At 35.1% G+C, this 26997-nt stretch overlaps 1 protein-coding gene across 1 annotated transcript in view; it reads left to right on the top strand.

Moving 5' to 3' along the window:
• Window positions 1-26997, top strand: part of Strump (WASH complex subunit strump) — a 162182-nt gene that overhangs the window by 87381 nt on the left and 47804 nt on the right. Inside the window, exons 12-17 of the mRNA XM_090372123.1 lie at window positions 1277-1389; window positions 7304-7470; window positions 9835-9910; window positions 16205-16456; window positions 19547-19729; window positions 26468-26647. Coding sequence (XP_090228249.1) covers window positions 1277-1389; window positions 7304-7470; window positions 9835-9910; window positions 16205-16456; window positions 19547-19729; window positions 26468-26647 — 971 coding nt within the window. The remainder of the gene's footprint in view (window positions 1-1276; window positions 1390-7303; window positions 7471-9834; window positions 9911-16204; window positions 16457-19546; window positions 19730-26467; window positions 26648-26997) is intronic.

Genomic DNA, 26997 nt, shown 5'->3' with positions numbered 1-26997 from the left:
ATGAAGGATAAACATTCTTTAACATTTGTAAATCATAAATAATTTCTTTATTATTATAATTTGCTTGATTTTACAGGCTACGTTTTCCTTTCTTTGGATAAATCATTGTTTAAACAAACTAATTAGCTAACTAATTTCGTTATTGAAAACGTAATCCCTATTTTTAAGGCGACTCCGTAGCCAGGTGGGAAGGAGCAGCAGTGCATAGCACACGCTTCTTGATTAGACCGGGGTTCAAGCCCGTCACCACCAAATACGGAGGATGCGGAAAGGTCAGGGAAATGACCACCGCATATCCCGGAGCAATATGGCCTTAGTTGCTAATGCTCCTAAAAACCAAATAACAAACAAACAAACAAACCCTATTTTTAACATTATGTGTATGGGAAATAAATTCCTGCTTTACGAGTTTTCGCTTAATGAGTGCACACTAGGAATGAATTAACTTGTAAAGTCAACAACTACTTGTATATGCCTCGGAGAACTAAACAAAATTTCTAGTCTGCAAATTATCTATCTTATTTTCTTTATAAACAAAATCTCTGTTAAAAATTTGTCTGAGGACTTCAGTATCTTTAAAGTCATTCTCATCTTAATTTGACTTAAAATTAAAAAGGAACACGTTTCGTTTTGTGAAAAATTTTTATGTAATGTAAAGAACAACCCATAAAGTATTTTTTTTTTTTTTTTTTTGTAATTGAGAAGCAAAATTTCATCTGTAGTTTTCATACGCAGGTATCAAACCTCTTGATCCTGCACATCTTTTATACAGTCAGAAAGCCACAACCAAGGTTTTTGTTTCCTAAATACTACTTATACATTAAAACTAAAATTGGTAGTGTCATATTTACATAGAATTTCAATGTGCAGCACTTTGATAGGACAGTAAAAACAGATTGAAACCCAGATTGCTATGCATGGCAGTCAAGGACTGGGTAGAAATATAGTAGGCATGTAATTATTTTAAACTTATTCCGCATCTTTAACTTACTGAGAAAGGAGTTCAGTGTTTTCAGGAGAGCTCCGAAATATATAAGACATTATGTATGTATGTAATGTCATTCCAACCTAACTGAATAAATTAGAATGCTGAGAAGTGTTTTATATATACTGATTCTTAAGAACACTTACATTAGAAATTCCCTAAAGAAATTAACTATGGTAATTATGAATGCCATTTGTTGTTATTTATAATTAGAATATGTTATAATTGGAGTGTTTTTTTACTTGGAAAGATGGTGCATTACCAACTGTTTATCTATCAATGTTTATATAGAAAGTCTCCAAGCATGGTTTGCAGATATGGCCAAGCAGATTGAATCCTTGAGTTATGAAGATGCAACTTCAACAGGAAGAAAGATTGTACAACTCATCCAGGCTCTGGAGGAGGTAACTTTTGTTGGATTCAACGTTATTTTTATATATTATGTATTAAGAGTAAATAAAAAAAGTAAAGTGCAGCCATTATCAACCCACTGCAGGGTGGAAGCCTCCTCAACAATTCATGCTGAGGGAAAATGGACCATAATCTGCCATGCTGGTCCAGTGCGGGTTGGCAGATCGACCGTATTCAGCAGTCAGGGGCTTGAACCCCGGTCTACTCAAAGAGCATGTACTACTGCACTCCCGCTCCTGCCCACTCGGCTACGTGGTCTAAGAGTAAATATTGTTAACCAAACACAGCGATAGCTTATTGTTAATATGCCAGATTTGTATAATATAGTAAAACCTCATTATTTTGAAATTCAAGGGACCAAAAAAATACCACTTTGAATTAAACGAATTTTTAAAAAAATCGAATTTATTTACTGCGTCATTCCGGTTGGAAAAGTTGTCAAATCGCAGTTCTCGGAGGCAAATGCTAAAATAAACTCTTTATAAGATGAGCAAGAAAAACAATTTAATGATGAACTTTATCATAAAAAAAGATGACAGTTGAAATAACATTTGCAAAAACTTAATTTTTATTAATAAAGTAATTCAACATAGTTTGTCTCATTTTTTTTATCGTATGGTTCATGCACTTTTTTTGATATTTTGTCCATTGCATCTGCTAGACTATCGTCCTCACACAAATGCTTATGTAGCACATTCTCCACGGTGTAAATTGCCACAGATACCTCCTTACACATAACATGCACGTCCTCCAATGGCTCTTGTTCCTCGTTTTCCAATTCAACCACATCACCTTCACAATTGGTGCTACTTTTCTCAGGAGTGCCATCATCTGCATTAGTGACAACATTGTCATCACACTTTATATAGTCTTCAAAAATTGGTTGCACACTCCATTTCAACTTGCAGCTCAGGCCATATGAAGTCTTCTTGTGCTTCATCATCATCAAAATTTTCTTCACCAAAAGCAGCCTTTCTGAAGCAGTTTTGAATGACAGAGGAAGGAATTTTTTTCTCATGAAACTACGATGTTCCTTATTGCATCCAGCACATTCCATTTCTTAATTTCCATAATGGGAATGTTCCTGGACATTTCCCTGATGAGATATCTTACCAGTTTTTCCCGGTATAGCCCTTTAACATGGTAAATAATTCCCTAATCTAGAGGCTGCATGTAGGTGGTTGCATTTGCCAGTAGGTAAAGAACTCTTTTTTTAGAGAGAGAGAGCCCTTTGCAGTTATGCGCTGCACATTGGTACATCAAGAGAATAATTTCACAATTTTGACCAGCCATCTTCCTATTGAGACATTGCATCCACTCTCAGAATAATTTTGTCGTCATCCATGCATTTTTGTTAGCCTTGTAAATGCAAGGCAGGCGTTTCACTCTTTTGAAACGTGATTTTTCATATTTTCTGATGATCAAAGGCTGCAACTTTTCGCTTCCATCTGAATTGCAACAAAGCAGAACCGTTACCCTTTCCTTACTCTTCTTCCTTCCTCTACATGTTTCTTCCTTCATTGCCAGTGTTCTATCTGGCAATACATTGTAGAAACTCCACTTTCATCCATATTAAAAATATACTTTGGATCGTAACTCTGCAAAACAGGCTTCGCATTTTCTCACCATCAGTAATTTTCTACAGCGTCAATGTCCATTGACGCTGCAGAAAATCTTTCACCACAAACTGAAGATCCTTCAGTGGTGAAGGATCTTTACCCATTGGAGCATTTAAAACTTTTGCCTAACTTAAGCGAAATTTTTTCAGCTTTTTCTTTCACCATAGGTCCTGATAGCAGAATATTATTAGCCCTGCACTGAAAAAACCACTGTAATAATTCACTCTCTCTGTCTTCATGCTTTGCACCCTATGTTCTCTTCGTCCTTCCAACATTGTTTCCTTTCTTGAATTGTTTTTCTATGGCATCATGGTTTTTAAGAAATGTCGAGAGAGTTGAAAGTGGAATACTATATTGTTTTGCAATTTCTATTTTCCTTTATCAACCTCACTAATCAAATTTAACTTTTCCAAAATATTTAGCTCATTATATTTCCTCTTCATAGCCATTTTGTAGCCCTTTCTTCTATTTACCAAAATACAGTTTTTCTATAAGAGAAAGAAAAAACTGCCTTAAGGGGAGTATAATCTAACACATGATAGTATTCGATCATATTGCATTTAAAATTTATATGGTAGAACCTCGTAAATCCTGCACTAAAAAACCATAATAAAATTAAAAAAGCATTAACAATGCAACTTACTGTGACATGCTTTCTCAAGTTCGAGGCTATTCCCGTGCAGGTCACAGACTTCAGTAATCCTGAATGACCTTGAACGGACGTCCGATAAATGCACAATGTATAGCTCGGTAAACAGAGAATGAAAACACTATTGCATGTGGAAACTTTCCGTGTAAACACACAATATTGGAGATTTCAAATTAAACAATATGTTTATGGGTCACTGTACCAGATAATGACTTCGAATTTCGTTGTACACATAATTCAAATTATCTGAACTAAGAAGTATGCAAAATCCTATGGTTTTTGCCAGGGACTACTCCAAATTACACACTACTTACTTCGAACACTCTTAACTTCGAATTATTTGATATCAAAGTAATGAGGTTTTACTGTACTACTTTCAAAAATGTACACAGTAGAGCCAAAAAGTTTTATTAGTTTTGGAAGGAAATAATACTCCTGCATTTTTGCATCCCTGCCTACAAAAAGAGTTAGGATATATGATATATATATATATATGGATGGATATTGTTTGCACTCAGTAATTGTTTCTATCACATTCTTTCGGTCAGTTGGTGGATGCTGGGAAAGGTGGATGAAAACAACTCTCTTTGTCAAAGCCAGCTGATTCATGCTGATCATACCAGGAATTAGGCATATTATTGATACACCTAATTCCTGCTATGCTCAGTATTATTAATATTTATATTATTAATAGTAGCAAATGAGGCAGTGAAGCAAGCTTAAAGTAGTATCATTCAAAAAAAAAAAAACACATCTCTCCATCCTGCTCTACTAATTTGTCTAACCTTCCCTTAAAGTTATTCAAAATACCACTTCCACAACACCAGGTGAAAGTTTATTTCTACAATCAGTTACTCTCTAGACAAAGGCAAATTTTCACACATCCATCCTACAGCCATTCCTTTTCAATTTAAATTTGTCTTCTTATGTGTGCTAACCCTTGCTATCTAAAAGAGAGGATGTTATTAGCATTTAGTTTAGTCAATCCACTTTTGTTCTGATTTGATTGCAGACTAGTTTGTACATACTGTATTTCTGTGTCTCCCTGATAATTTATGATCATTCCATATGATACTTCTCTACCACTAGTCTCATTGGTTCTTCTGACATCCATTTACATCTAAACCTTGAACAGTATCTCTTATTTGGTATAAAAAACCTAGTAGCATATATGTTTATTTCTCTGAGTGCAATTTATACTGTGATTATTTCCTGAATGGAATTTGACAAACATTTAGAAATCAAGTTTTGTGTTCATCTCAGGATTTTTTTCCAAACTTTCAACATAAAGCTTATAAAGAAATCCATGTCTAGGACTCAAGTCTATGAATTTTTCAGGCACATTTCAAAAAGTGGCCAGCAATCACGGTAGGATGATTTATTTGAGGGAAGGGGAAGGAAGGGGGGGGGGGGAGGATGGGCAGCTCAAAATGAAACTACAGTAAACCCCCCGCTTTTCGCGTATTCGTGGTCGCTGATTTAATATAAAATGAAACCTAAAAAAAATGTGAATTTTAAAGCGCCACGAACATTTTCCGCCATAAAAAAACATGGGCATGGCTAAAATTATCTTTCCTGGTCAAAACAGCACTCAGTGAGTGGGGGGAGAGGGGTGACAAAATCGCGAGTGTGGATGTTTCTCGCTAATCCTTGTTCAGTATGTGGCATGCGCTTGTTATGGAAGGTTTCATCGTTTGCTTTTAATTTATATACTTATAAATTGAATAAATTTATCAATTTATAAATTGATAGGCTTACAAAAGTGATAAATCTACCGTTTTGCAGTGTAAAACAGACTTTTTCGAGTGTGTTAATGGAAGAAAGTGACTTTATTGTGGACAAGTTCTTTCTAACCCGTACAAAAATATGGCTACGAATAACAAGGGAAATGTGAAAAAATCAAAGAAGGTGATGACATTAGCAAACAAAATTGAGTTATTAGACAAAATTTCTAATGGTGAAACTGTCTCCTCAGTGGAAAAACATTATAAAATCACTGAGTCAACGGTACGATCAATCCAAAAATCGGAAGAAAAAATCTGCCATAGTGTCTGTGAAAACGCGCTAATTGCTTCAAAAATTTGCTCTGTAACTTGTGATGTTAAATTAGAAAAAATGGAAAAAGCTTTAAATCTGTGGATAGAAGACTGAACTCAAAATAAAATTCCGTTAAGTTCACTCATCATTCGTGAAAAAACAAAACTCCTTTATCAACACTAGCGAAACTGGTGATAGCACTGGCAGGATAAGTTTTTTAGCTAGCAAAGGCACTGGTTTGAAAGATTTGTTTGAAATTTCTAATAAATATTACATTTAATATTAAATTGTTTCTTATTTTCATTTCGATGCCATATGCTTGCATTTCACTATGTACTGTCTATGTACATAGTTATATTATGGAGGTACATATAATACATAGACAAAATTTTAAACTAGTTTTTCTTATATATTTCATACTTTGGAACGGAACCCCTTTATTACCATGGGAGCCATAACTCAGTATTCGCATTTTCGGTATTTGCGGCATTTCTCAGGAACATAACCCCTGCAAATAGCGGGGGTTTACTGTATTTCCTCTGTTCAAGAGGTCATTTTATATGACTGTTGATTAATAGAGGAAGGGGCATTATTCAACACAGTGTATGGTGTAGGAGTTCTTTCCTAAGTAAGGAGGTTGAATAAAGCCAAACTCTGTTTTCTGACTATTCCTAACTAGCTGCCATTTTTAGCAGGCTGGATTTATAATTTTCCTACAAATTTTTAGTAGATTACTATCATTTCCAGTTCTGTGCAAAAAAAAAAAATACTACTAAATTTAAATTTTAATATTAGTAGTATCATAAAACTAGTATCGAAGTGGTCACCAATTTTGCCTTTTTTTTTTGACTATATTTAAAGATGTGCAGGTAACTAAAGTTTAGAAATCTGAGTGGATATAGCAGAGGAAATTATTGTGCTGCTCAATTCTAATTCCAGTGTTGCATGGCACAGATCATTATGATTTACAAATCACATTGACATACGAATCTCACAAATGATTATACAAAACTTGCTTTCATCAATGTGGAGCTAATTAACAGAGTCACTGCAAGTCCAGACTTTTGAATAGGATCATTGCAATCAAATACACATGGTGAAGCCTGTACATTCCAAAAAATGAAACATTATCTTGTATTAAGACTCACCATTTTCACCCAGAAGCATATGTTTTGTGCTGACCACTCAAAGGGCAAGATAAAGATGGAGATGTTTTTCAAATGTTTTATCATTTACTTCAGTTCATTCTGGAAGGGCACATGTTTTCAGAAGTAAAATAATTATTCTTCCCAGTTCATGCTATTCACCATTTCTAGCCCAGCTGATAACATTCTGTTCCTAGATTGAATGAGATCCCGAAGGGGCACAAGCCAACAAAGGAGGTGGAATATGTCTTCTGAATGGTTTCTCTCCATTACAACAGATGACTCTACATTGACAGAAATTCGTTTTGACTCTGTTACATATATATAAAATATATAATTTTAATGTGTTTTTAGAAAAAAAATTTCTGCTTATTCACAACACTTTAATTTTGTAGACACATCAAAATAAAAATTCCTGGTTGCTCTGAGTAATTTCTTATTTCAATATATACTTTAGGTCCAGCAGTTTCATCAGTTAGAGAGTAACTTACAGGTTCGACAGTTTTTGACAGACACAAGAAAATTCTTGTACCAGATGTTGCGCACAATCAATATCAAAGAGGAAGTACTCATTACCTTACAAATTGTTGCTGACCTTTCTTATGCATGGGAAATTATTGATAGGTAATAATTAGAGATAAAATAATAAATAGTAATTTCTACATTCATTATGAAATTGTTTTTATAATATTTACTTATAAAATTTTATATGTAATATAGAACTTGAAGATCATATTGCTACTTCCATGTATTGTTATTTGTGCTCATATATCTAATAAAAATAAAGTAAATGGTACATATAATGAGTGTTCTTATGCATCTTAAAGTTTCTTTAAGAAGCAAATATTTCTGTTTATATTTTTTAGGAAAATAATGGCTGTAATTGCATTCTCTTAATTTATTAAATATATATATTTTTGAGTTTTGTGGTGTCGAAACTTACCAACACAATAGCATTATCAAGTGTCCCCATTACATATCTACAGATGTAAATTTTTTTGAATCTCAGAAATAAAATCCATTCATTCAATCAACATTTGCCAGCATTATAAATAAAAAAATGTTACATATGCTAAAAAGAAGCCATAAATGGTCAGAGAGACCAAAGAATACATCTTATTGGAAACTGGACACCTGCAAAGGGACCTGATTGAAATGTTTAAGGCTTTAAATGGATTGAGTAAACTAAATGCTGATGGTATTCTTACTCTTTCTCAGATGAAACACATAAGAGAATATAATTTTCAATTGAAAAAGGTTGGTTGTAGGATAGATATGTAAAAATTTGTTTTCAGAAGAGTAATTAATTGTTGGAACAAACTTCCGTTATCTGGTGTCATGTAGTGGGTAGTATGAATACATTTAAGGAAGGATTAGGCAAATTATTATAACAGATGAACAATGTGGGTAGATTTTTTTTTTTTTGTGGGGGAGGGGTGATGCTATACAAGCTTGCTTCCTTGCATCATTTGCTAATACTAATACTAACTTATGCAATAAATTGAACAATGAAACCTTATCAAAGATCAGGGGTTGGCAACCTGCGACTCACAAGCTGCATGCAGCTCTTTGAGCATGTAACTGCACCTCTAACTTTTATCCCACATGAAGCAAAGTTTGAAATGGAGTTAGAGGACTTAAAAATCAAGGACATGTGGAGTGCAAGACTAAAATGCCTTAAAACTGAAACTGAGGATTTGGATAGGCAAAAGGCTGCCCTTGCAATTTTACATAAATGGATGCCGATAGATGAGTTGAAAAAGCAAGACCAAATCGTGTTCGATATGTGGTGTAGCTTACCGAACACATATATAAATTTGAAAATAGTTGCGTTTGGACTTCTCTCAGTTTTTGGTTCGACGAATTTCTGTGGGCAAATATTTTCGAGCATGAACTATATTAAAAATAAATCAAGAAACCGCCTGAACAGTGCAAGTCTCTCAAAATGCTTAAAGATGAAAATTACGGCATACTTCTCTGTCACATTAATTAGAAATACTATTAATAAATAATATTTCAAAATATATTTTTTTAGTAAAACACTTTCCCACTCGATTCCATTTCTTAAAAAACTCCCCCCCCCCCAGCTTGAGCTGAAGTGTGACTCTTCGGATTCTCTCTTTTTTTTAATTAGATCAAAAATGGCTCTTCACTCAAAAAGGTTGCCGACCCCTATCAAAGATCTTTAAAGAAGAAGAACGTGTAGATATGGAAAGATAATCCCAAATAAACTGGAGAAGAATACTTAGGAATTAAAATTGCATGATATCGCTTCAAACATTTAGGAATCATAGCACACAGAAAGGATGAACTAAATAACAAAAAAAAAAAAAACTTGCCATAATAATCAAATTCAAAAATATAAAAACTAGCTGTCTTCACAGAAAAGAATCAGACTTATTCCAGTCACAGAATTATCCTTTAATGAATTAATAATACTCCTTAACTGAATTGGAGAAACAAAAAACTCTCATTCTGAAAATAGAACTGCAATTGCTGTCAACAGAATCAAAAAAGTAAGCATCCCAAATCATAAATAGCTTCAACATTAATACAATTAAAATTCCTTCTAACTAGCAAGAAAAATCATTTGATTTTTATTTTATTTTACTTTATTATTATTATTATTATTATTATATATATATTTTTTTTTTAAATGGCAAATAAAGGATGTGTCCTGCCCATTGTAAAAATTAATTCTTCTCTTAATGAGTTTTATCAGCATGGATGGTACACTATGGCGATAGATGCTAATGTGTCAAACAAACAGTAGCAGCATAGAAATCACATTTTTATAAATCTTGGTTGCAATAAATTGTTTAAACTTTGTAGGATGACTTTAATATTGTGTAATAGTGGGTGTTGTTTCCCAAAAAATTATTTAGACTTAGTTGTCTGTATAAATTTATTTGACATAATTATTTGATTATTTTTGCATATATAGTTATTTGAATTGTTTACATTAGAATTTCATTGTGGATTTTACAGCTACACAGGTTACATGCAACAGGGAATTAAGAGGGAACCATCTCTTGCTATTAAACTCCGAGCAACTTTTTTAAAGGTAATATGATTTGAATTGGGAAACATAATGACTTATTGAAAGTTTTTTGATATATTATTTATTATTTTATCTATTTATAAAATTGTTAAAAAATTAATAAATTATATATTAATTAACATAAAGCATGCCATAAAACATGTTCAGAAACATAGAATAGAGATAATGTGATTTATATTATATAATTATGTAACAAATACTTTACTAAAAATACAAGATTGAATCAATATATTGAAACTGCTTCTTCCTCTCCCACCTTCTAAGCACTCACTGACTGCTTACACTTATGTCATGCTTCTTTTCACTTCTAAAACTTTTCTATTTGTTCTACTTTGTAGCTTTAAATATTTTATTATACATGTAATAGTGGCAGAGTTGTCGTTAAGTCTACCAATAAGTATATATAAAATATACAGGCATCCCCTGACTTACTTAAGGGTTACATTCTGCGGAACTCTACGTAAGTGGAATTTTACATGTCAGAATTTCCCTAAATGTTTATGAAGCACTCGCAACTATACTTGCTGAATTTGATTGAGGCAAAAAAGAAATTTTCAACGAACATGTAAATAGAATTATTTATTCAATTTTTTTTTATCTCATGCATAGGAAAAATTACAAAAGTGTACAAAATTACAAAAGTGTGCAATTACAAAAATTTCAAAATTATAAAATTACATAAAAAAGAGAGGGGACAGGCATAATGTCAGCAAGTTTTGCCTTTCGAACATTGTTGCAAGAATCAACATCTCCAGCTGATAAGTACAGCACTGCAGAGGTTGAGGGCTGTGGAAATTTAGAAGGGGTTTGTTCCAGCACATCACAAAATTTCTCTGCTGCTGTAAAATCAGCACTGGCAACTTCACTGCATACTTTAATGTTGTGGTTTCCACAACATTGAAGTATGCAGTGATGCTTGAACCTATTAAACCACCCATTTGCTTGCCACAAACTTGGCTTGTGGTTCACTGTACTTATCTTTAATATCTTCATAAATACTTGTTGCTTTTGCTTGATTGGCCATTAGATTCGGGGACACTCGCTTCTGAATTTGATTTTCCATCCATCCATATTATTAATAGCTTTTCCATATAGCACCTGAACACTGTTTTGTGATCAATGTTTATCTTAAATGTGTTGATCTTTTAACATGTTCTTTTATACTTGCACTGTCCTTTAAAATAGTATTGTGTTGAAGCAGTGAGATCTAATTCCTGTGCAATAGATAACAAACTCTGTCCTGTTTTGTACTTCTTAATCATTTTCATCTTCATTTCTAAATCAATTTTGTTTCATTTCCTAGCACTGTCACCACTTGCATTTTCCATTGGTTGCTTTCCCTTCATCATTGTAATAAGTAAATAGGAATGAAGAAAAGATTCTGAAAATTTATTTATGTTTTTTATATGATTGAAGATTTCATTGAAGGGGAAACACATTTCACCATAATAACGTAAAAACCCACACAATTCTAGTTATCAGGATTATCACAGATGCAATAAGATCGAGTTTACTACCCATTTATAATAGATTGCACTAACAGAAAAGCCCAATAAACCAGAAAGTACAAATTGTTTTTATTGTTTTATGGTCATGACCTCCAGAAATGTTCTTTAGAAAAATATCAACAAAGGCGTTCAAAATTGATTCTTATAACGGAACATATCACAACGATGAAAGGGTAGTGCTCCATTATAAAAATGACCTTTTAAAGAGATAAATAGCTTAGTTATATAGTTAAAATTTCAACTTCTGAGGTCTTGGAACAAATCACCAAAAAAATAATATGTTATTAGGTTCACATTGCAATATTTTTACAATACCTCCATTTATTCCTATGGGATGCAAAATACATTTCCACGATTTTTTTAAGTTTGCACCAACTGGCAAAAACTTACGTGAAGTTGAATTTATGTATTATGTAAGTTGGGGGAGTGCTTGTATATAGGAAATCATTTAATGCCAACTAAACATGATAGGGGCAGTATCCCCATACACACAAGCTAAAGGGATTAGAACCTAATTTTAATAACCAGGAACACAAATAAGGCCCCAAAAAAAAAAATCAATTCTAAAAGAATAGATTTTCAAATGAGATGAGGACGAGCTTGTTGAAACAGGATACCAGATCTGCTGAAGTTAAAAACTTAAAGCGAGTAAGTCTAAAATTCTTTTTTTGCATACCACAGAACCACACATCACAGTCAAGGTCAAAACAGGTGGAAAGCATAATTGAAGCATTGTTTATGAATTGTAGCCAAATTTATCAAGTCTGGGAAGTTTATACTGAAGGAATAGAGTTGCTCAGGTGGAATTTGCCATTGATAAAAGGTCTCTGATGTTGAGGAAATCACTGGCTGTCAGGGAGATAAGCCATTAGATAACATTGTATTTGCAGGAGAACACTGATAAGAAAATAGTCAGCTGATGTGGAGTTTAAGATAAAAGACCAGATTAGCAAGGCATAGGGAAAGTGAGAATAAAGATGTTTTCAGATGGTATTTGGATAATGAATTAGAGCAAAGTTGCATTTCATAAATTGGGAGGCTGCAAGGATGATGGAATGAAGCCTTATGCAGTGGACTGAGAGGAGAATTTTATAATTTAGATGTATACCTAAAAATTTTAATATGATTTGCAGGGGGATTTTTAGTGGGTTCTAACTTTTAGGAAAGAGAAGGTTGTAGAGAGAGGAAATAGTAGGTATTGGCATGCAAACCAATAGGTTCATCGTAACCCAAGAAGTCATCAGTAAGATACTGAACTATACATGATTTAGTGAGAAGGCTGATATTATCAGTACCTACTGATAAGGCCATAAAAATATTATCAGCATGTGAGCTGAATTTGGGATGGCTTGTTACAAAAGGGAAAGAAAGTGGCTGAGAACAACCAAGATATATGAAATATAATTTTCTGCAAATAATTTTTAACATTAGGGAGGAACTGATTTTTCTGCATTCTGACATAAAGGGACCATTTGCTTGACAGATAGTAAAATTTAAATTTAAATTTTACTATATTTTTACTGTTATTCTATAACAGTTTGCGCCTTGTCACCTTCAGTAGGAGCAGTTAACATCTTGAATGTTTGCCTTAGTTTAAATTTAAATGAAGAAAATAATAATCAAGGAAAGGTAATAATCAAAACAAAGGCAATAATAATCAAATCGACCTTCAACATGCTTTTCAGATAATAATCCGAAGAGCCTGTTTGAACGTTGTAATATTCTAGTGTAGAATATTTAAAATAACTAATATGCTAAAAGTGATATGGTGCAGGCCAAGATATTGCAGATTGAATATATCACAAAAACTCCACATTTTAGTAAGTACAGTCAATTCTGCTATAATGCGGTACATGTGTTCCTAAAAATCTGCATTATGGTATTTCGTGCATTAAAAGCAACAGGGCTTATGGGAAAAATAGGAATAGGGGCAGAGCACTCAAAAAAAATGTTCAGTCTGGTAAGTAAAACACTAAAAGAAAGGTAGAACTCAATAAAATTGCTTACACAGGTTTAAATATCTTAAATTTCTAATAAATAAATATTACAGTAAATATAGCACTTACCTTGACAAGATATGAAGTTTGCTTGTTTAAAGTGGGTGTGAAGGGTTGTAGCTGGTGAGTTATAGTGAAGAGGTAGAAGGAGGTTTATCATTCTTAGGAAAAAATGTTGTATACAATGTGGAAGGGTGTGATTCACTGTCCTGCTTTTTTTTCCTTCTGCACTTTTTTAAAATAGCTATCTAGCTTTTATTGCTTTTCCTGCCTCCTCCTTTCATACAGGAGCTGCTTGTATGGGTCCGAATGCCACTAAGCGCTATCCTACTATGTTCAGCATTATAATCATTATCTTCAATCCACTGCAGGTGCGTTTAAGTTCTCGTGGGGCAGCCTGCTGGACTTCATCGCATCCTCATCTTGACTTTCCACTTGACTGGCTGCAACAAGTTGTTGAAAGTCTTCAGTAGATAGATCCTCATTGTGAGACTCTAGAGCTCTTCTACATTTTTATTTTCTACTTCCTCAAAACCAACTTCTTTTGCGAGAGCAACACAACCTGCTTTGATTTATCTGAAGGTTCAAAGCCTTCAAAATCGTGAATTAAATGAGGGATAAGTTTCTGCCACACACGATTCAAGCAGTCTTTTGTTACATCATTCCAGGCTTCTACAATCATATCAATGGCAACTTTGATGTCAGATCTCTTCCAAAATTCTATAACAGTTTGTGCCTTGTCACCTTCAGTAGTAGCAATTAACATCTTGAATGTATGCCTTAAATAGTAAGCCTTAAATGCTGCTATCACACCCTGGCTAAGGGGCTGTAGTAGAGAGGGTGTGCACGGATGTAAAAAATGAATTTGATATTCGGAGAGAGTTCAACAACCATCTGAGGATGGCTTGATGCATTATCAAGAATTATTAGACTTTTAAAATCTAAGTTCTTCTTGCAATAATTCTTGAAAGTGTCATGGTAAGCTTCAACTAAATATCGGTGAATATTTGCCCAGTCATCCAACCTTTCTTGCTAGACCTATAATGAACACCAAGGCTGGATTTCACAATTCCTTTTAAAGCTAGCAGATTGGCAGGGTGATAACCCATTACTGGTTTTAACTTCAAGTCCCCGCTAGCATTGGTGGCAAACATCACAGTTAAGCGATATTTTGCAGCCTTAAATCCTGAGGCATGTGCTTCTGCCTTAGAGATGTAGGTCCTTGAAGGTACATTTCCAATAGAGGCCTGTTTCATCCAGATTGAAAATCTGATCCAATGTATAGCCACTGCCTTCAGTTATTTTCTGTACCACAGGTGGAAATGCCTTTGCGGCTTTCTCATCTGTACTTGCAGCTTTGCCAGACAGTTTAACATTGTGAAAAGAGTAGCGGTGTTTGAAGCCATTAAACCAGCCACTACTAGCACTAAAAGGAGCCACTTCTGCAGGATTTGGTTATTTCTTTTTAAGGTCTTCACATATAGTTAGTGCTTTCTCTTTCACTGTGAGAAAGCTTGCTCCCAATTTTTTTTTCTTGGTTTGGTCTTCAATCCATATGCTTAGCAGCCTTTCCATTTCTTCTATTTCTTTAGGCCTTGTTCTAATTGACTTTGTGGCACTTGAAGTTGTTCCAGCTATACACGTAGCTTTTATTTTCATGGCATTGTCTTTGATGGTGCGCAATGTGGATTCACTTAAGTCTGTTGCTCTCAAGATATCCCATGTTCTCTGCAATAACAGAAAAGCCCAATAAACATTTCTTTTAAAACGTTTTATTATTTCAAGTTTCTCTTCTATACTTAATGCTTTCCTTTTGTACTCACTGCTTGGCTTCTTGGAACCAGGATGCTTACCCATGTCTGGGATGCTGTATGAATATACTTTTTATAAAGACAAGTTAACAAATGCTGGAGAACAGTCCAAGACACACTTGTAGGATAATACACGCGAGTAAACTGAGGTAAGAGATACATGAGGTTCGTGTGCGTAGGGTGTGAGTATATGTAGTGTTTCTGCTTTTAAGGCAGAAACACACTATTATCACCTCATACATTGAGCTCACATGTAAATGTGTGAGAGTATATTTCCCATTTAGTTGTATTGGTCGGAGACTATGTATGCTTACGTACATTAGCTTAATTATTACTGTAATATATACATACTAATCGATATTTCTGTTCACAGACTTTTTTTTTTTGGATTGTAAAATTTAAAACAGTAAAAAAGATAAGCAATCAATAACAACGAACACGGCATGCACAAAAGAGAAGATTCTGAAAATTTGTTTTTTATACGATTGAAGGGGAAACACATCTCACCATAACGTGAAACCCACAGAATTCCAGCTATCGCTATTATTGCAAATGCATAAGATCAAATTTGCTACCCATTTATAATTAGACTGCACTAACAGAAAAGCCCAATAAACTGGGAACTGCAAATTGTTTTTATTGTTTTATGGTAGTGACCTTCAGAAATGTGCTCCTCCGCTCATGCTATCCCATCTCACGAAATTTCTGTTCAAATAAAAAACCTTGTGAATACAGCGAATGACAACAGTGTCCCTGACCAATACAGTTACAGTAAATGGGAAATATAGCTCTCACACATTTGATGTTTACAGTTTACTTCTAAAACTGTAAACTGTTTATGTCAAATGTAAATGTCAAATGTGTAAGTTTTCATTCACTAACCAAACTAGTTAAATCTATTCACCTATCCTGCTATATGAACTCAATTTTTTTAGCATAACTTCTTTTAGTTGAAAATTACATTAGTTTTATTTTTTTCAGCTTGCCTCTGCATTGGACCTTCCACTACTTCGCATAAATCAAGCAGGCAGTCCTGACCTTGTGTCAGTATCTCAGTATTACTCCAATGAACTTGTTGCTTATGTCAGGAAAGTACTTCACATCTTTCCTGAAACCATGTTTGGTTTGTTGGCTCAAATTATTGATCTCCAGACCAATAACATTAAAGAAGTACCAACACGTCTCATGAAGGATCAACTGAAAGTATATGCACAGCTGGATGAACGATACAAAGTATGTAAGAATTGTGTTTCTTATTGCAGGTCTGTATTTTAACTGCTAGATAATATTTCCTAATGTTTATTGTCTTAAACCCTTTCACAAGTACATATATATATATAAATTGTTTTTAAAAGTCATCGAAACTACTTTTCAAATAATGAGTCTGTTTATATACAAATTGTCTTGAATTTTTTATGGTATGTGTTGCCATCAATGTTTCCAACTAATAATAGATATTTCAAATTTTCAAAGCTATTTTTGTGTTAGCACAAAAATAACTTTGAAAATTGGAGGAGATCTCATCTGGCAGCCATTTTTATTGTTCAGTCTTGGTTTATAAACATTGAAACTGCTACATCAATAGATGTAGAGAATATTTCTAAAAAAAAAAAAAAAAGTAAGAAGTTTGTTTTTTTCCCCCTTAAAATTCTGGTTTGATTATTATTAGTCATATGGTGCAAGGAAGCCTGAGGCTTATGCTGCACCAGCCATAAAAAAAATTTCTGAATTACCCCGTGAGAGAGAGAGAGAGAGAGAGAGAGAGAGAGAGAGAAATTGAATAAGAGTCAGAAGTAGAACTTAAGGGAATCACCAAACAAGAGAAGAATGATGATATACAGCTCAGGACCCTGGGTGTGCCAAGCTCATACTCACCAGATGTGAGCCCCGGGTTATTTTGACAGTAATTTACTCTAATGCTGAACAATCAAATCAAAATAAGGAGAAATTTATATAATTTGAGAATGATGTGTCGTAATTATTCATAGATTAATTACATAATACAACTCTCTTATACTTTGTGAATAAATCAGAGTTAGTTTATTAAATGCTTATGACCTAATAACACTAAATTTGATACAAAGGTATAATATTTTTGGACCCTTGCCAGATCCTATATCAGTGATTTTAGGATTGATATTTAAAACAATTTGTGTACAAAGTTTTCATTTTCACAAAAAACTTCCAAATATCATGCAGAAACTTACCACAGAGCCTTGTAACTGACTACAGAAACCAGACACACACACACACATACACTCTTGGGAGACTCATTCATGAAAAGTATACTACTCAACAGATGCACTTTTTTTAATGGTGTCCCAGTAAAAGGTATTGGAGTCTATAGTACTACAATACCATGTGTATTTTAATGCTGTAAAATCAAGGGTTTACACTTGGGAAATAACAGTCCCAAAAATGAAGTTAAAAATTAAAAATGGTAAAGGAAGTTTTAGATAAAGGGATTGGGGTTATGTTACAGGCATACACCAAGTTCTCTATGCAATGAAGACTGGCAGTAGAGAAGATCTATTGTGTAGAGTAGATCTAATTCCATTATATAAGACTGTTGAGGCTGCTCTTTTAATACTATCTTCAAGTAGTAGTAGTAGTGTCATGCGATGCAAAAAAGCAAGTGTATGAGCTTATGCAGCATCAACCAAAAAAAAAAACACCATTTCCTCCAAATGCCTGTCCAGTTCCTCCTTAAATTTATTTAACCTATCAACTTCCACGACAGATGGAAGTTTGTTCCAGCAATTAACCACCCGCTGGCTAAAGGCAAATTTCCGCACATCTAAACTACATCTGTCTTTTCTTAATTTGAATTTATGCCCCCTTAGGTTCGTAATCTGAACAAGTGGAAGGATCCCATCAGAATTCAGCGTGCTCAACCCATTCAAGGCCTTATACACCTCAATCAGATCACCGTGCAGGTGCTTAGTCTACAGCCACTGCAATTTGCAGAACTTAAGCCTCTCTTGGTAAGAGGATCCCTTCATTCCCCTCACCAATCTTGTTGCCCTTCTCTGTACACGCTCAAGTAAATCTACATCCTTTCTAAAATGAGGCCTCCAGACCTGTACGCAATACTCAAGGCATGGCCTGACCATTGCCTTATACAGAGGGATAATCTGTATAGGCAAAATTCCTATATATCATTGACAAAACCCCATGACCTGCCCTGGCAGCCTGTCTGCATTGCTCAGAAAACTTCATATCTGACTGCACAATTACTCCCAGGTCTTTTTCATTTTCTACCACTTTAAGTGTACCACACAGTTGGTACGTTTCTCTGGGGTTACTTCTACCCATATGCAGTACTTTGCATTTGTCAAGGTTGAACTTCAGTTGCCACTTCTTAGCCCATCTGCCCGAATTATCTAGATCCTGTTGCAGTAGCACACTGCCATTACTGTCAACCCTGCCAACCTTTGTATCATCTGCAAACTTCGACACTAAACCTTATATACCTTCATCAATATCATTGATAAATATACGAAACAACAGTGGACCCAACACCGAACCCTGTGGGACTCATAACATTAATAACATTAGTCCACAAAGAGCAGCACCCATTAATTACCACCCTCTGTCTTCTCCCACTCAACCATCCTTTTATCCATTGTAGCAACTTACCCTTAATACCATTCTGCTCCAATTTGTACAATAGTCTTCCATGCACAACAGTGTCAAAAGCTTTCCTGAAATCCAAATATATGAAATCCAAGTATGTGGGCTAGGCATCCATAAGAGAGGGGAGAGAGAGAGAGAGAGAGAGAGAGAGAGCGAGACTTCAAAAATATGTCTTCTACAAAGCTTTGGCAACAGAGTACATTAGTAAAGTACCTTAGTAATATGAATCAAGGTGAAACTTTTATGGTATTAAATGATGTAAATCCAGGGGACATAAATTCAAACTAAGGAGAATCAAATAATTATAGACTAGACCGTAGTACATTCTTCTCTAGCAAGCAAGTCATTAATCATCAGAATAAGTTGCCTCCATGGATAGTTGAGGGTGGAAGTTTGGGAAAATTCAAAGGTCTGCTGGAATTGCTACCTATGAGGGAGAGGGAAACAGAGTAGTGTTTTTTGTTCTGGTGTTTTCAAAAGTCTTTGCTTCCTTGTGTTATATGACTAATACAAAATTTTTTGATTGTAAAAAAAAAAATTGGGGATTATGTGTTCAATCATGATTTCAGTAAATTTTTCCACAGTAAATTTTTAAACTAATTTTTAGTTATTATTTTGGAATAAATTTTTTTTGAGAATAAGAGTATCTAATTGTGATCATTATTACTGCTGATATTTCTTTTCTAGATAGCAAAGTTAACCCATGCCATTTCTGTGTTCACAGAAGGCATTCTGATGATGAAGCGTACATTGGTTGGTATTGTACAGATAGATCCAAAACAACTTTTAGAGGATGGGATTCGTAAAGAATTAGTAAAAAAAGTTGCCACAGCTCTACATGAAGGGCTTGTCTTTAATCCTAAGGCTAAGGTAAGTTCCCATATGGTAGTTAGTGATGTAATCATATTGACTCTGTAAGGTGAATTCAACAAACTTTACTTCATTTAGTTATTTATTTATTTATTTATTCAGAGCTTAATGGTGATATTTGAATAGAAGGAATGTGTTTTGCCTCTTTATTTCTGTTCTAGCCAGGAAAAAAAGACAAGCTCTTTTTTTTTTTCTTTTTTAACATCTTAATTCTCTCACTCAGTCATTTTCGCTAAGTTGTCTTGATATTTCACTTTTTTTTTTTTTTTTTTTTGTTTAGAGGTAAATAGCACTTTCCAAAAGAGAAGTATCCTGTCATTTATTTAAAACATATCTCCATCCTGACTGCTGTTTTGATGGTACTGTTGTCTCAGAGACCTGGTGGACACCAGTTAATAAAATACCATGACCGATCCCCCCCCAAACATGTATTATGTCATATTTATCAAATGTGGTCATTTAGTGAAAGGAATATCACTCATTTGCTCTGAATCTGTTCTCATTCCAGTGAATTTGTTGATTTATTCACTTGTTAATTCTCCAAATTATTTGCCCTGCAAAATATTTTTAGAAATATGCAACTTCCAATGATTAATTTCTTTTCCGTAAGTATTTCTTCCTCCAAATATTGCTAGACACAACTACCTGAAAAAAATCCTTTCATCTTTATGTTTGTTTGTTTGTTATTTGGTTTTTAGGAGCATTAGCAACTAAGGTCGTATTGCTCCGGGAATATGCGGTGGTCATTCCCTGACCTTTCCACATCCTCCGTATTTGGTGGTGACGGGCCCGAACCCCGGTCTAATCAAGAAGCATGTGCTATGCACTGCTGCTCCTTCCCACCTGACTACGGCGGCGCCTCTCATCTTTATAGATGAAGAAAGTGTTCTTTGGCACTTAATGTTCTGAAGATTGCTCATTAAATTATAATATGAAGCATTACTTTTTGTGCTTATGTACCTTTGTGCATTAAAAATAATACGATTCAATATGTTAGGATTTGCAATATCCTAACTTTCTTTCCTTGGGTGGAAGAGGGATGTTGTGTAATGTAATTGTTATAAAACTTGATTTTTTTTATTTATTCAAATTCAGAAACATTTCACTTACTAAGTCTTGCTTTTCTGCTTTTCAAACATGCCTGTATTGAACTGAAATAATGCACCTATTCACTCTTAAAGTTGGAATAAGCTATACTATTTATTAATTTCCTGACACAGATTTAATTTTATCTTTGTTAAAATGCTAGCATTTTGTTGGACAAGAAAAACTGCCTGAAGGAAAGTGTTAATGCCTTTGAAGAAATTAAATTGGCTGTGTATCAAACCTAGTGCTCCAGCCATCTCTCATGCATCCAGCTGCAAGGATATATAATAAAAACATTGTACAATTAGATCATGTGAAGTAGGTGTCATTGTCAAGTACCAAGGTTAATGACATCATAGATCAGTTATTGTTGTTTAAGGGAACAAAATACGTAGGTACTAATATTAAGTAATAATACGTTGGAGAGATTATGCGGACATCCTGGAGCAAAATTTTTATTTTGACATCAGATTGCTCTAATTCCACAATAAAAAGGATTTAAAATATGTACACAGTTAGTGAGCTGTTTTGTAATATATTTAAGGAAAAATTTCAATATTTACATTTAATTAAAAATTATGATAAAATTACAGAGGTTCATTTCAATATGTATCATTTTCTCCCTTTTGTTCCCTTATGGCTTCCTCATAAGGGAAATAAGGCAGGAAGCTATCTACAGTGGTGGACAAAAAAACTGCATCACCTTAAAAAAAGTAACATCTGTAGTGAAACGTATAAGATATTGTTTGATTACAGTCATTATTTGTCACAACGCAAAAATATTGCATCAGCCGTTTCTGTAAATACGGCGTTGGAAGGGTATACATGCTCATTAGTATCCTGTTTTGCGGAGGTGTAAACCTAGCTCCATATGTTCAGTTGACACCAAGAAAAAAAAATATAGCTCCCAAGAAGGGCTTGCTACACATTCTATCACTGATAAAATAGGCTGCCATCAGTCAACAGTATCCTGGGTGCTGAAATTAAAGCACGAAACTGGTGATGTAAAGAGAAGACCTGTATCAGGCCGTAAGAGAGTGACTACACCTTCCCAAGATTGATATTTGAAATGGCTATGCCTTCGTAATTGCCATGCTAGTGCTCCTGATCTAAAACTGAACTTTGAGTTGGCCTCTATTGTTGAAACAAGTGCACAAACTATCCAAAGATGGCTTTCAGAATGTGGTCTGCATGCCGAACGGCCCAAGAAGAAGCCTTTGGTGACCCAACAAATGAGGAAGAAGTGACTTTCTTGGGCTGAATTGCATGTTTCGTGGACAAAAGAGCAATGGGACACCATCTTTTCTGATGAATCGAAACTCAACTTGCATGGCTCGGATGGGAAGTGATATATCAGAAGATAAAAATCAGAGGCATACCATCCTGACTGCATAACACTGTCTGTAAAATTTCCTACCGGTCAGATGGTCTGGGGATGTATAAAAAGCAAAGGGGTGGGGCGAATTAAGTTTATTTACAGAACAGTGAATGTAGAAACCTACACTGCTTGTCTTGAAGGAGTGCCTGAAACCCCGTTATTAGGGATCGCCACAGAGACATCCAAAACTGCATTTTTCAACAGAACTCAGCACTTTGCAACACAGCAAAAGTGATAAGTTTTATGCTATTTAGATTTAATGATGTTTGTCTTCTTGTCTCACAAGGTTTAAAACATACTTACACCAATGTTTTCCCCACGTTTTTCTCCCTTAAGGTGCAGTCATACCTCAGAAATGCTGGCATTACAGTGTTGGACAGACCTGGCAACAGTGCAGATATTTGAACCCTATTGAAAATTGTTGGTACGTAATGTCTAAAGTTGCTCAGAAGAAGCCAACAAGTAAGATTCAGCTGCAGGAAAACATTGTAACCACAAAATTGGACAACTGTATATCCAGAAGTTGATTAACTGTATGACAAATCATTTGCAAGGCTGTAATTGCAGCTCGAGGAGGAACAACAAAATATTGAGGACTTATTTTGCTGATTTACAGTACATAATACTATTATGTTAACTTGCCATTTCAGTTTGTATACGTAAATCCAATAAAATGTATGTTTGGTTGTCATGATTGCCATTTGCATGATTTCTCATATTTCCATTAATTACACATTTTACCCTTTGAGAAGATATTTATAGATATTTAGATATTTCAGGTGGAGTCTTTATTGGATTTCATTCACAGAGATATACACCGATGAGCCAAAACATTATGACAGCGAGTCGTTATGCAAATTGAAGCAACTTCAGGTGAACTACGGCGCATGCACCCCGTATTTCAGCTGCAGCTCTTATCATGTACCATCTCCCAGATGGTACGTGGCAACAGAAGGATGACTGTGGTGCAACTCGCCGGTAATTGGAATGCTGGTGACGGGAGTAATGTGTCACAACACACAGTACATTGAATTCTGCTGAAAATGGGGCTGCATAGCCGCAGGCCGCTCTGAGTGTCCATGCTAACCACGATTCACAGGTGACAGTGCCTACAATGGGAACACGCGCATCAAAACTGGACCTTGAGTGATTGGAAGAAGGTCGTCTGGTCCAATGAATCACATTTTCTGTTTCACCATGTGGACGGCCAGGTACGTGTGCATTGTTTACATGGGGAAGTGATGGCACCTGAATGCACTGTGAGATGAAAACAAGCCGGTGACGCCGATGTCATGCTTTGGGCGATCTTCTGCTGGGATACCCTGGGTCTAGTCATTCATGTGCCGGGCGCTCTGACATCTAACATGTACCTAAACATCATTGCTGACCAGGTACACCCTTTCATGGCAACGGTCTTCCCCTCTGGCAGCCATATTTCAGTAGGATAATGCGCCAAGCCACACCACTCAGATTGTTCGAGACTGGTTCGCTGAATATGAGGAAGACTTCCAGGTATTGCCGTGGCTTCCAAATTCCCCAGGCATCAATCCCATCGAACATCTGTGGTTTGTTTTGGAACAGCAACTTTGATCTGCGGCATCTCAACCACAGAGCTTACAGGAGCTGAAGGATCTGCTGGTTACGTGTTGGTACCAGATACCACAAGACACATTTAGAAATCTTGTGGCGTCCATGCCTCGCCGGGTACGAGCTGTTTAGGCTGCATGTGGAGGACTAGCATCATATTATATAGGTGATCATAATGTTTTGGCTCATCAGTGTATATTAGTATTAGTATTAGTAACGGCAGTATGGTGCAAGAAAGCCTATGGCTTATGCTGCACCAGCCAAAAAAAAAAAAAAAAAAAAAAAAAAACCGAACAAAACAATGATAAAAACAAAAAAATAAATAAAATAAATAACTAAATAATAATAAATAAAAAAAAATAAAAATAAAATAAAATAAAAAAAAAATAAAAAGAAAATTAATCCTATCATCCTATGCGCTTCCCTTACCCGAAAGTACTATCCAGATGACCTTTGAATTTCCCCAAACTGTCGGCCTCTACCACCCATGAAGGCAACTTATTCCAGTAATTTATAACTCGCTGGCTAAAATAAAACTTCCTGCAGTCCAATCTAAACATTTCCTCCCGTAACTTGAATTTATGTCCCCTAGTTCTAGCATCATTTATAATCTTGAAAATTTCGTCTTCATTCATTTTACTGATGCCTCTCAAAGCTTAAACACCTCAATCAAATCTCCTCTAAGGTGTCTAGTTTCCAAACTCTGCAACCCACATATTCGAAGTCTTTCTTCATAAGGACGCCCTTTTGCTTATCTCACCAGGCGAGTTACCCTTCTTTGCACCCTTTCAAGAAGCTCGATGTCTTTCTTTAGGTGCAGTCTCCATACTTGAACACAGTGTTCCAAGTGTGGTCTAACATAAGCCTTATATAATGGGATTATCACGTCCCTATCTCTACTTACAAAAGTTCGATAGATCATCGATAGGACACCATGGGCCTTCCTTGCAACCTGTTTACAATGCTCAGAGAATTTCGTGTCTGACCGTATCGTAACACCCAAGTCCCTTTCCTCCAGTACTGGGTTTAGTTGAACTCCACCAAGTGAATAAGTTTTTTTGGGATTACTGTTTCCCAGGTGTAATACCTTACACTTTGTTGGATTAAAGCACAGCTGCCATTTTTCTGACCATTCTTGAAGTCTATCTAGGTCTCTCTGAAGAAGCTCAGCTTGACAGTGATCATTAACTACTCTACCAATTTTAACATCATCTGCAAATTTAGACATCACGCCCTCTATCCCTTCATCAATGTCGTTTATGAAAATTAAAAACAACAGTGGCCCTAATACTGATCCTTGGGGAACCCCACTTCTTACATCAACCCAATCTGAGGAATAGCCATTTATCACAACCCTCTGCCTCCTGCCCTGAAGCCATCCTTCTATCCATCTAAGGATTTTCCCAGTGATTCCAACCTGTTCCAGCTTATAAAGCAACCGCTCATGTGGGACTAAAGCTTTGCTGAAATCTAAATAAACAACGTCAAAATTATTCCCTAAATCCAGCTCGTGAGTGACCCTTTCGAAATAGCGAACCAGATTTGTTAAACATGATTTTCCCTTTACAAAACCATGCTGAGTATCCTTGAGAATTTCAATTCCATCCAAATGATCCTGAATTCCACCCTTGATCATTGCCTCCATGATTTTCCCTACTACTGAAGTCAGACTGACAGGTCGATAATTTCCCACTTCACTTTTAGAGCCATCCTTATGTATGGGAGATACATTTGCACTTTTCTAATCCAAGGGAATCTCCCCAGAGTCTAGTGATGCTCGCATAATTAGCCTCAATGGTTCAATGCACTCGCTTGCCGCCTCTCTTAAGATTATAGGGTATATTCCATCAACTCCAGGAGCCTTACTGGTCTGTAGGCTCGAAAGTTTTTTCATTAAATAATCTTACGAAATTTCAATATCATTAATTACATATTTTTTAACTTCGCTCCCACAATTTCCCATTGCCACAAAAGGCTTTTCATTTGTAAATATCGATGCAAAATAACTGTTGAGTTCATCTGCAACGGCAGCTGGTGTATTTATTACTATCCCCTTTCCCATACGTAAAGGTCCGATCTGGTTTGTCCTGCTCTTCTTGGCATTTATATATGTGAAGAATTCTTTATCCCCCCCTCTTTGCTCTGTTTGCTAGTGATTTCTCATAAACTGCCTTTGCCTGTCGAACCTTTTCTGTGGCTCTATTACATATCACCTTGTAGCTGTTATAGGCTTCAGTACTTTTTATTGCTCTGTAATTTTTCCATGCCACCTTTTTCTGCTCAAGTAATGTGGCAACTTCACTATTCACCCAACTTGGAACCCTTCTCGTGGAGTATTTTTTTAATGGTATATACGCATTCAAGGCATCTGTGATTAATGTTTTAAAAGCATACCACAGTTCAATTGTATTCATTCTCTGCGCTATCCTATCTAACAAATGCATTTCGAACATTTCTGCAACCCACAATGCAGCGCAAAACATATTATTTGCAAAATTCACAAGTGATACAGTTTTTTTGTCCACCACTGTAGTTTCTAGATATATTAAATTTTTTTATTATAGTCTGTATATAGTCAAAAGTGCCATGGAAATCATTGTTAATTTTAAATATTGCATATGTAGTGATTAATTTCCGTTAATAATTGGAACACTAGAATTTTTTATTTATTTTTTCTAATTTTTCAGCCTAGTGAGTTAAGCCCAAAGTTAGATGCCATAGGACAGAAGATGGATGGCTTTCGTAGATCATTTGAATACATTCAAGATTATGTTAGTATCTATGGATTAAAGATTTGGCAAGAGGAGGTATCTCGAATAATCAATTATAATGTAGAGCAAGAATGTAATGCCTTTCTGAGACATAAGGTACTATTTGAAATTCCTTCATTAAAATTTAATGTTTTGCTTATATAACTTTTTTTTTTTTATTCATGTTTGCTTTAAAGTTCTGACATTATTATGGTTATTCAGATTAAATTATTTTACTTAAGATTGCAGTGTATGTACTGCGTACTTTGAAGGATTATTAGTGGGGAAAAGATCAAGGGTATTGGATGTGTGGTTAGGATCTGGTATTCTGGTAGCAAATGGATAATAATCACAAAACTGGCTGGATTTGTATAGCTGGAATTGTGAACATTAAATTGCCAAGGAAAATCACCTCGCTGCTAGGAAAGTTAGATTGGAGAAAGTTGAGTTTAAAAGAATGGAAGTCA

The sequence above is a fragment of the Mastigoproctus giganteus genome, chromosome 4 (genome assembly GCF_048544385.1).
Source record: "Mastigoproctus giganteus isolate SK-2022 chromosome 4, ASM4854438v1, whole genome shotgun sequence".
Taxonomy (NCBI): domain Eukaryota; kingdom Metazoa; phylum Arthropoda; class Arachnida; order Uropygi; family Thelyphonidae; genus Mastigoproctus; species Mastigoproctus giganteus.
This window is presented reverse-complemented; position numbering and strand designations above follow the sequence as displayed.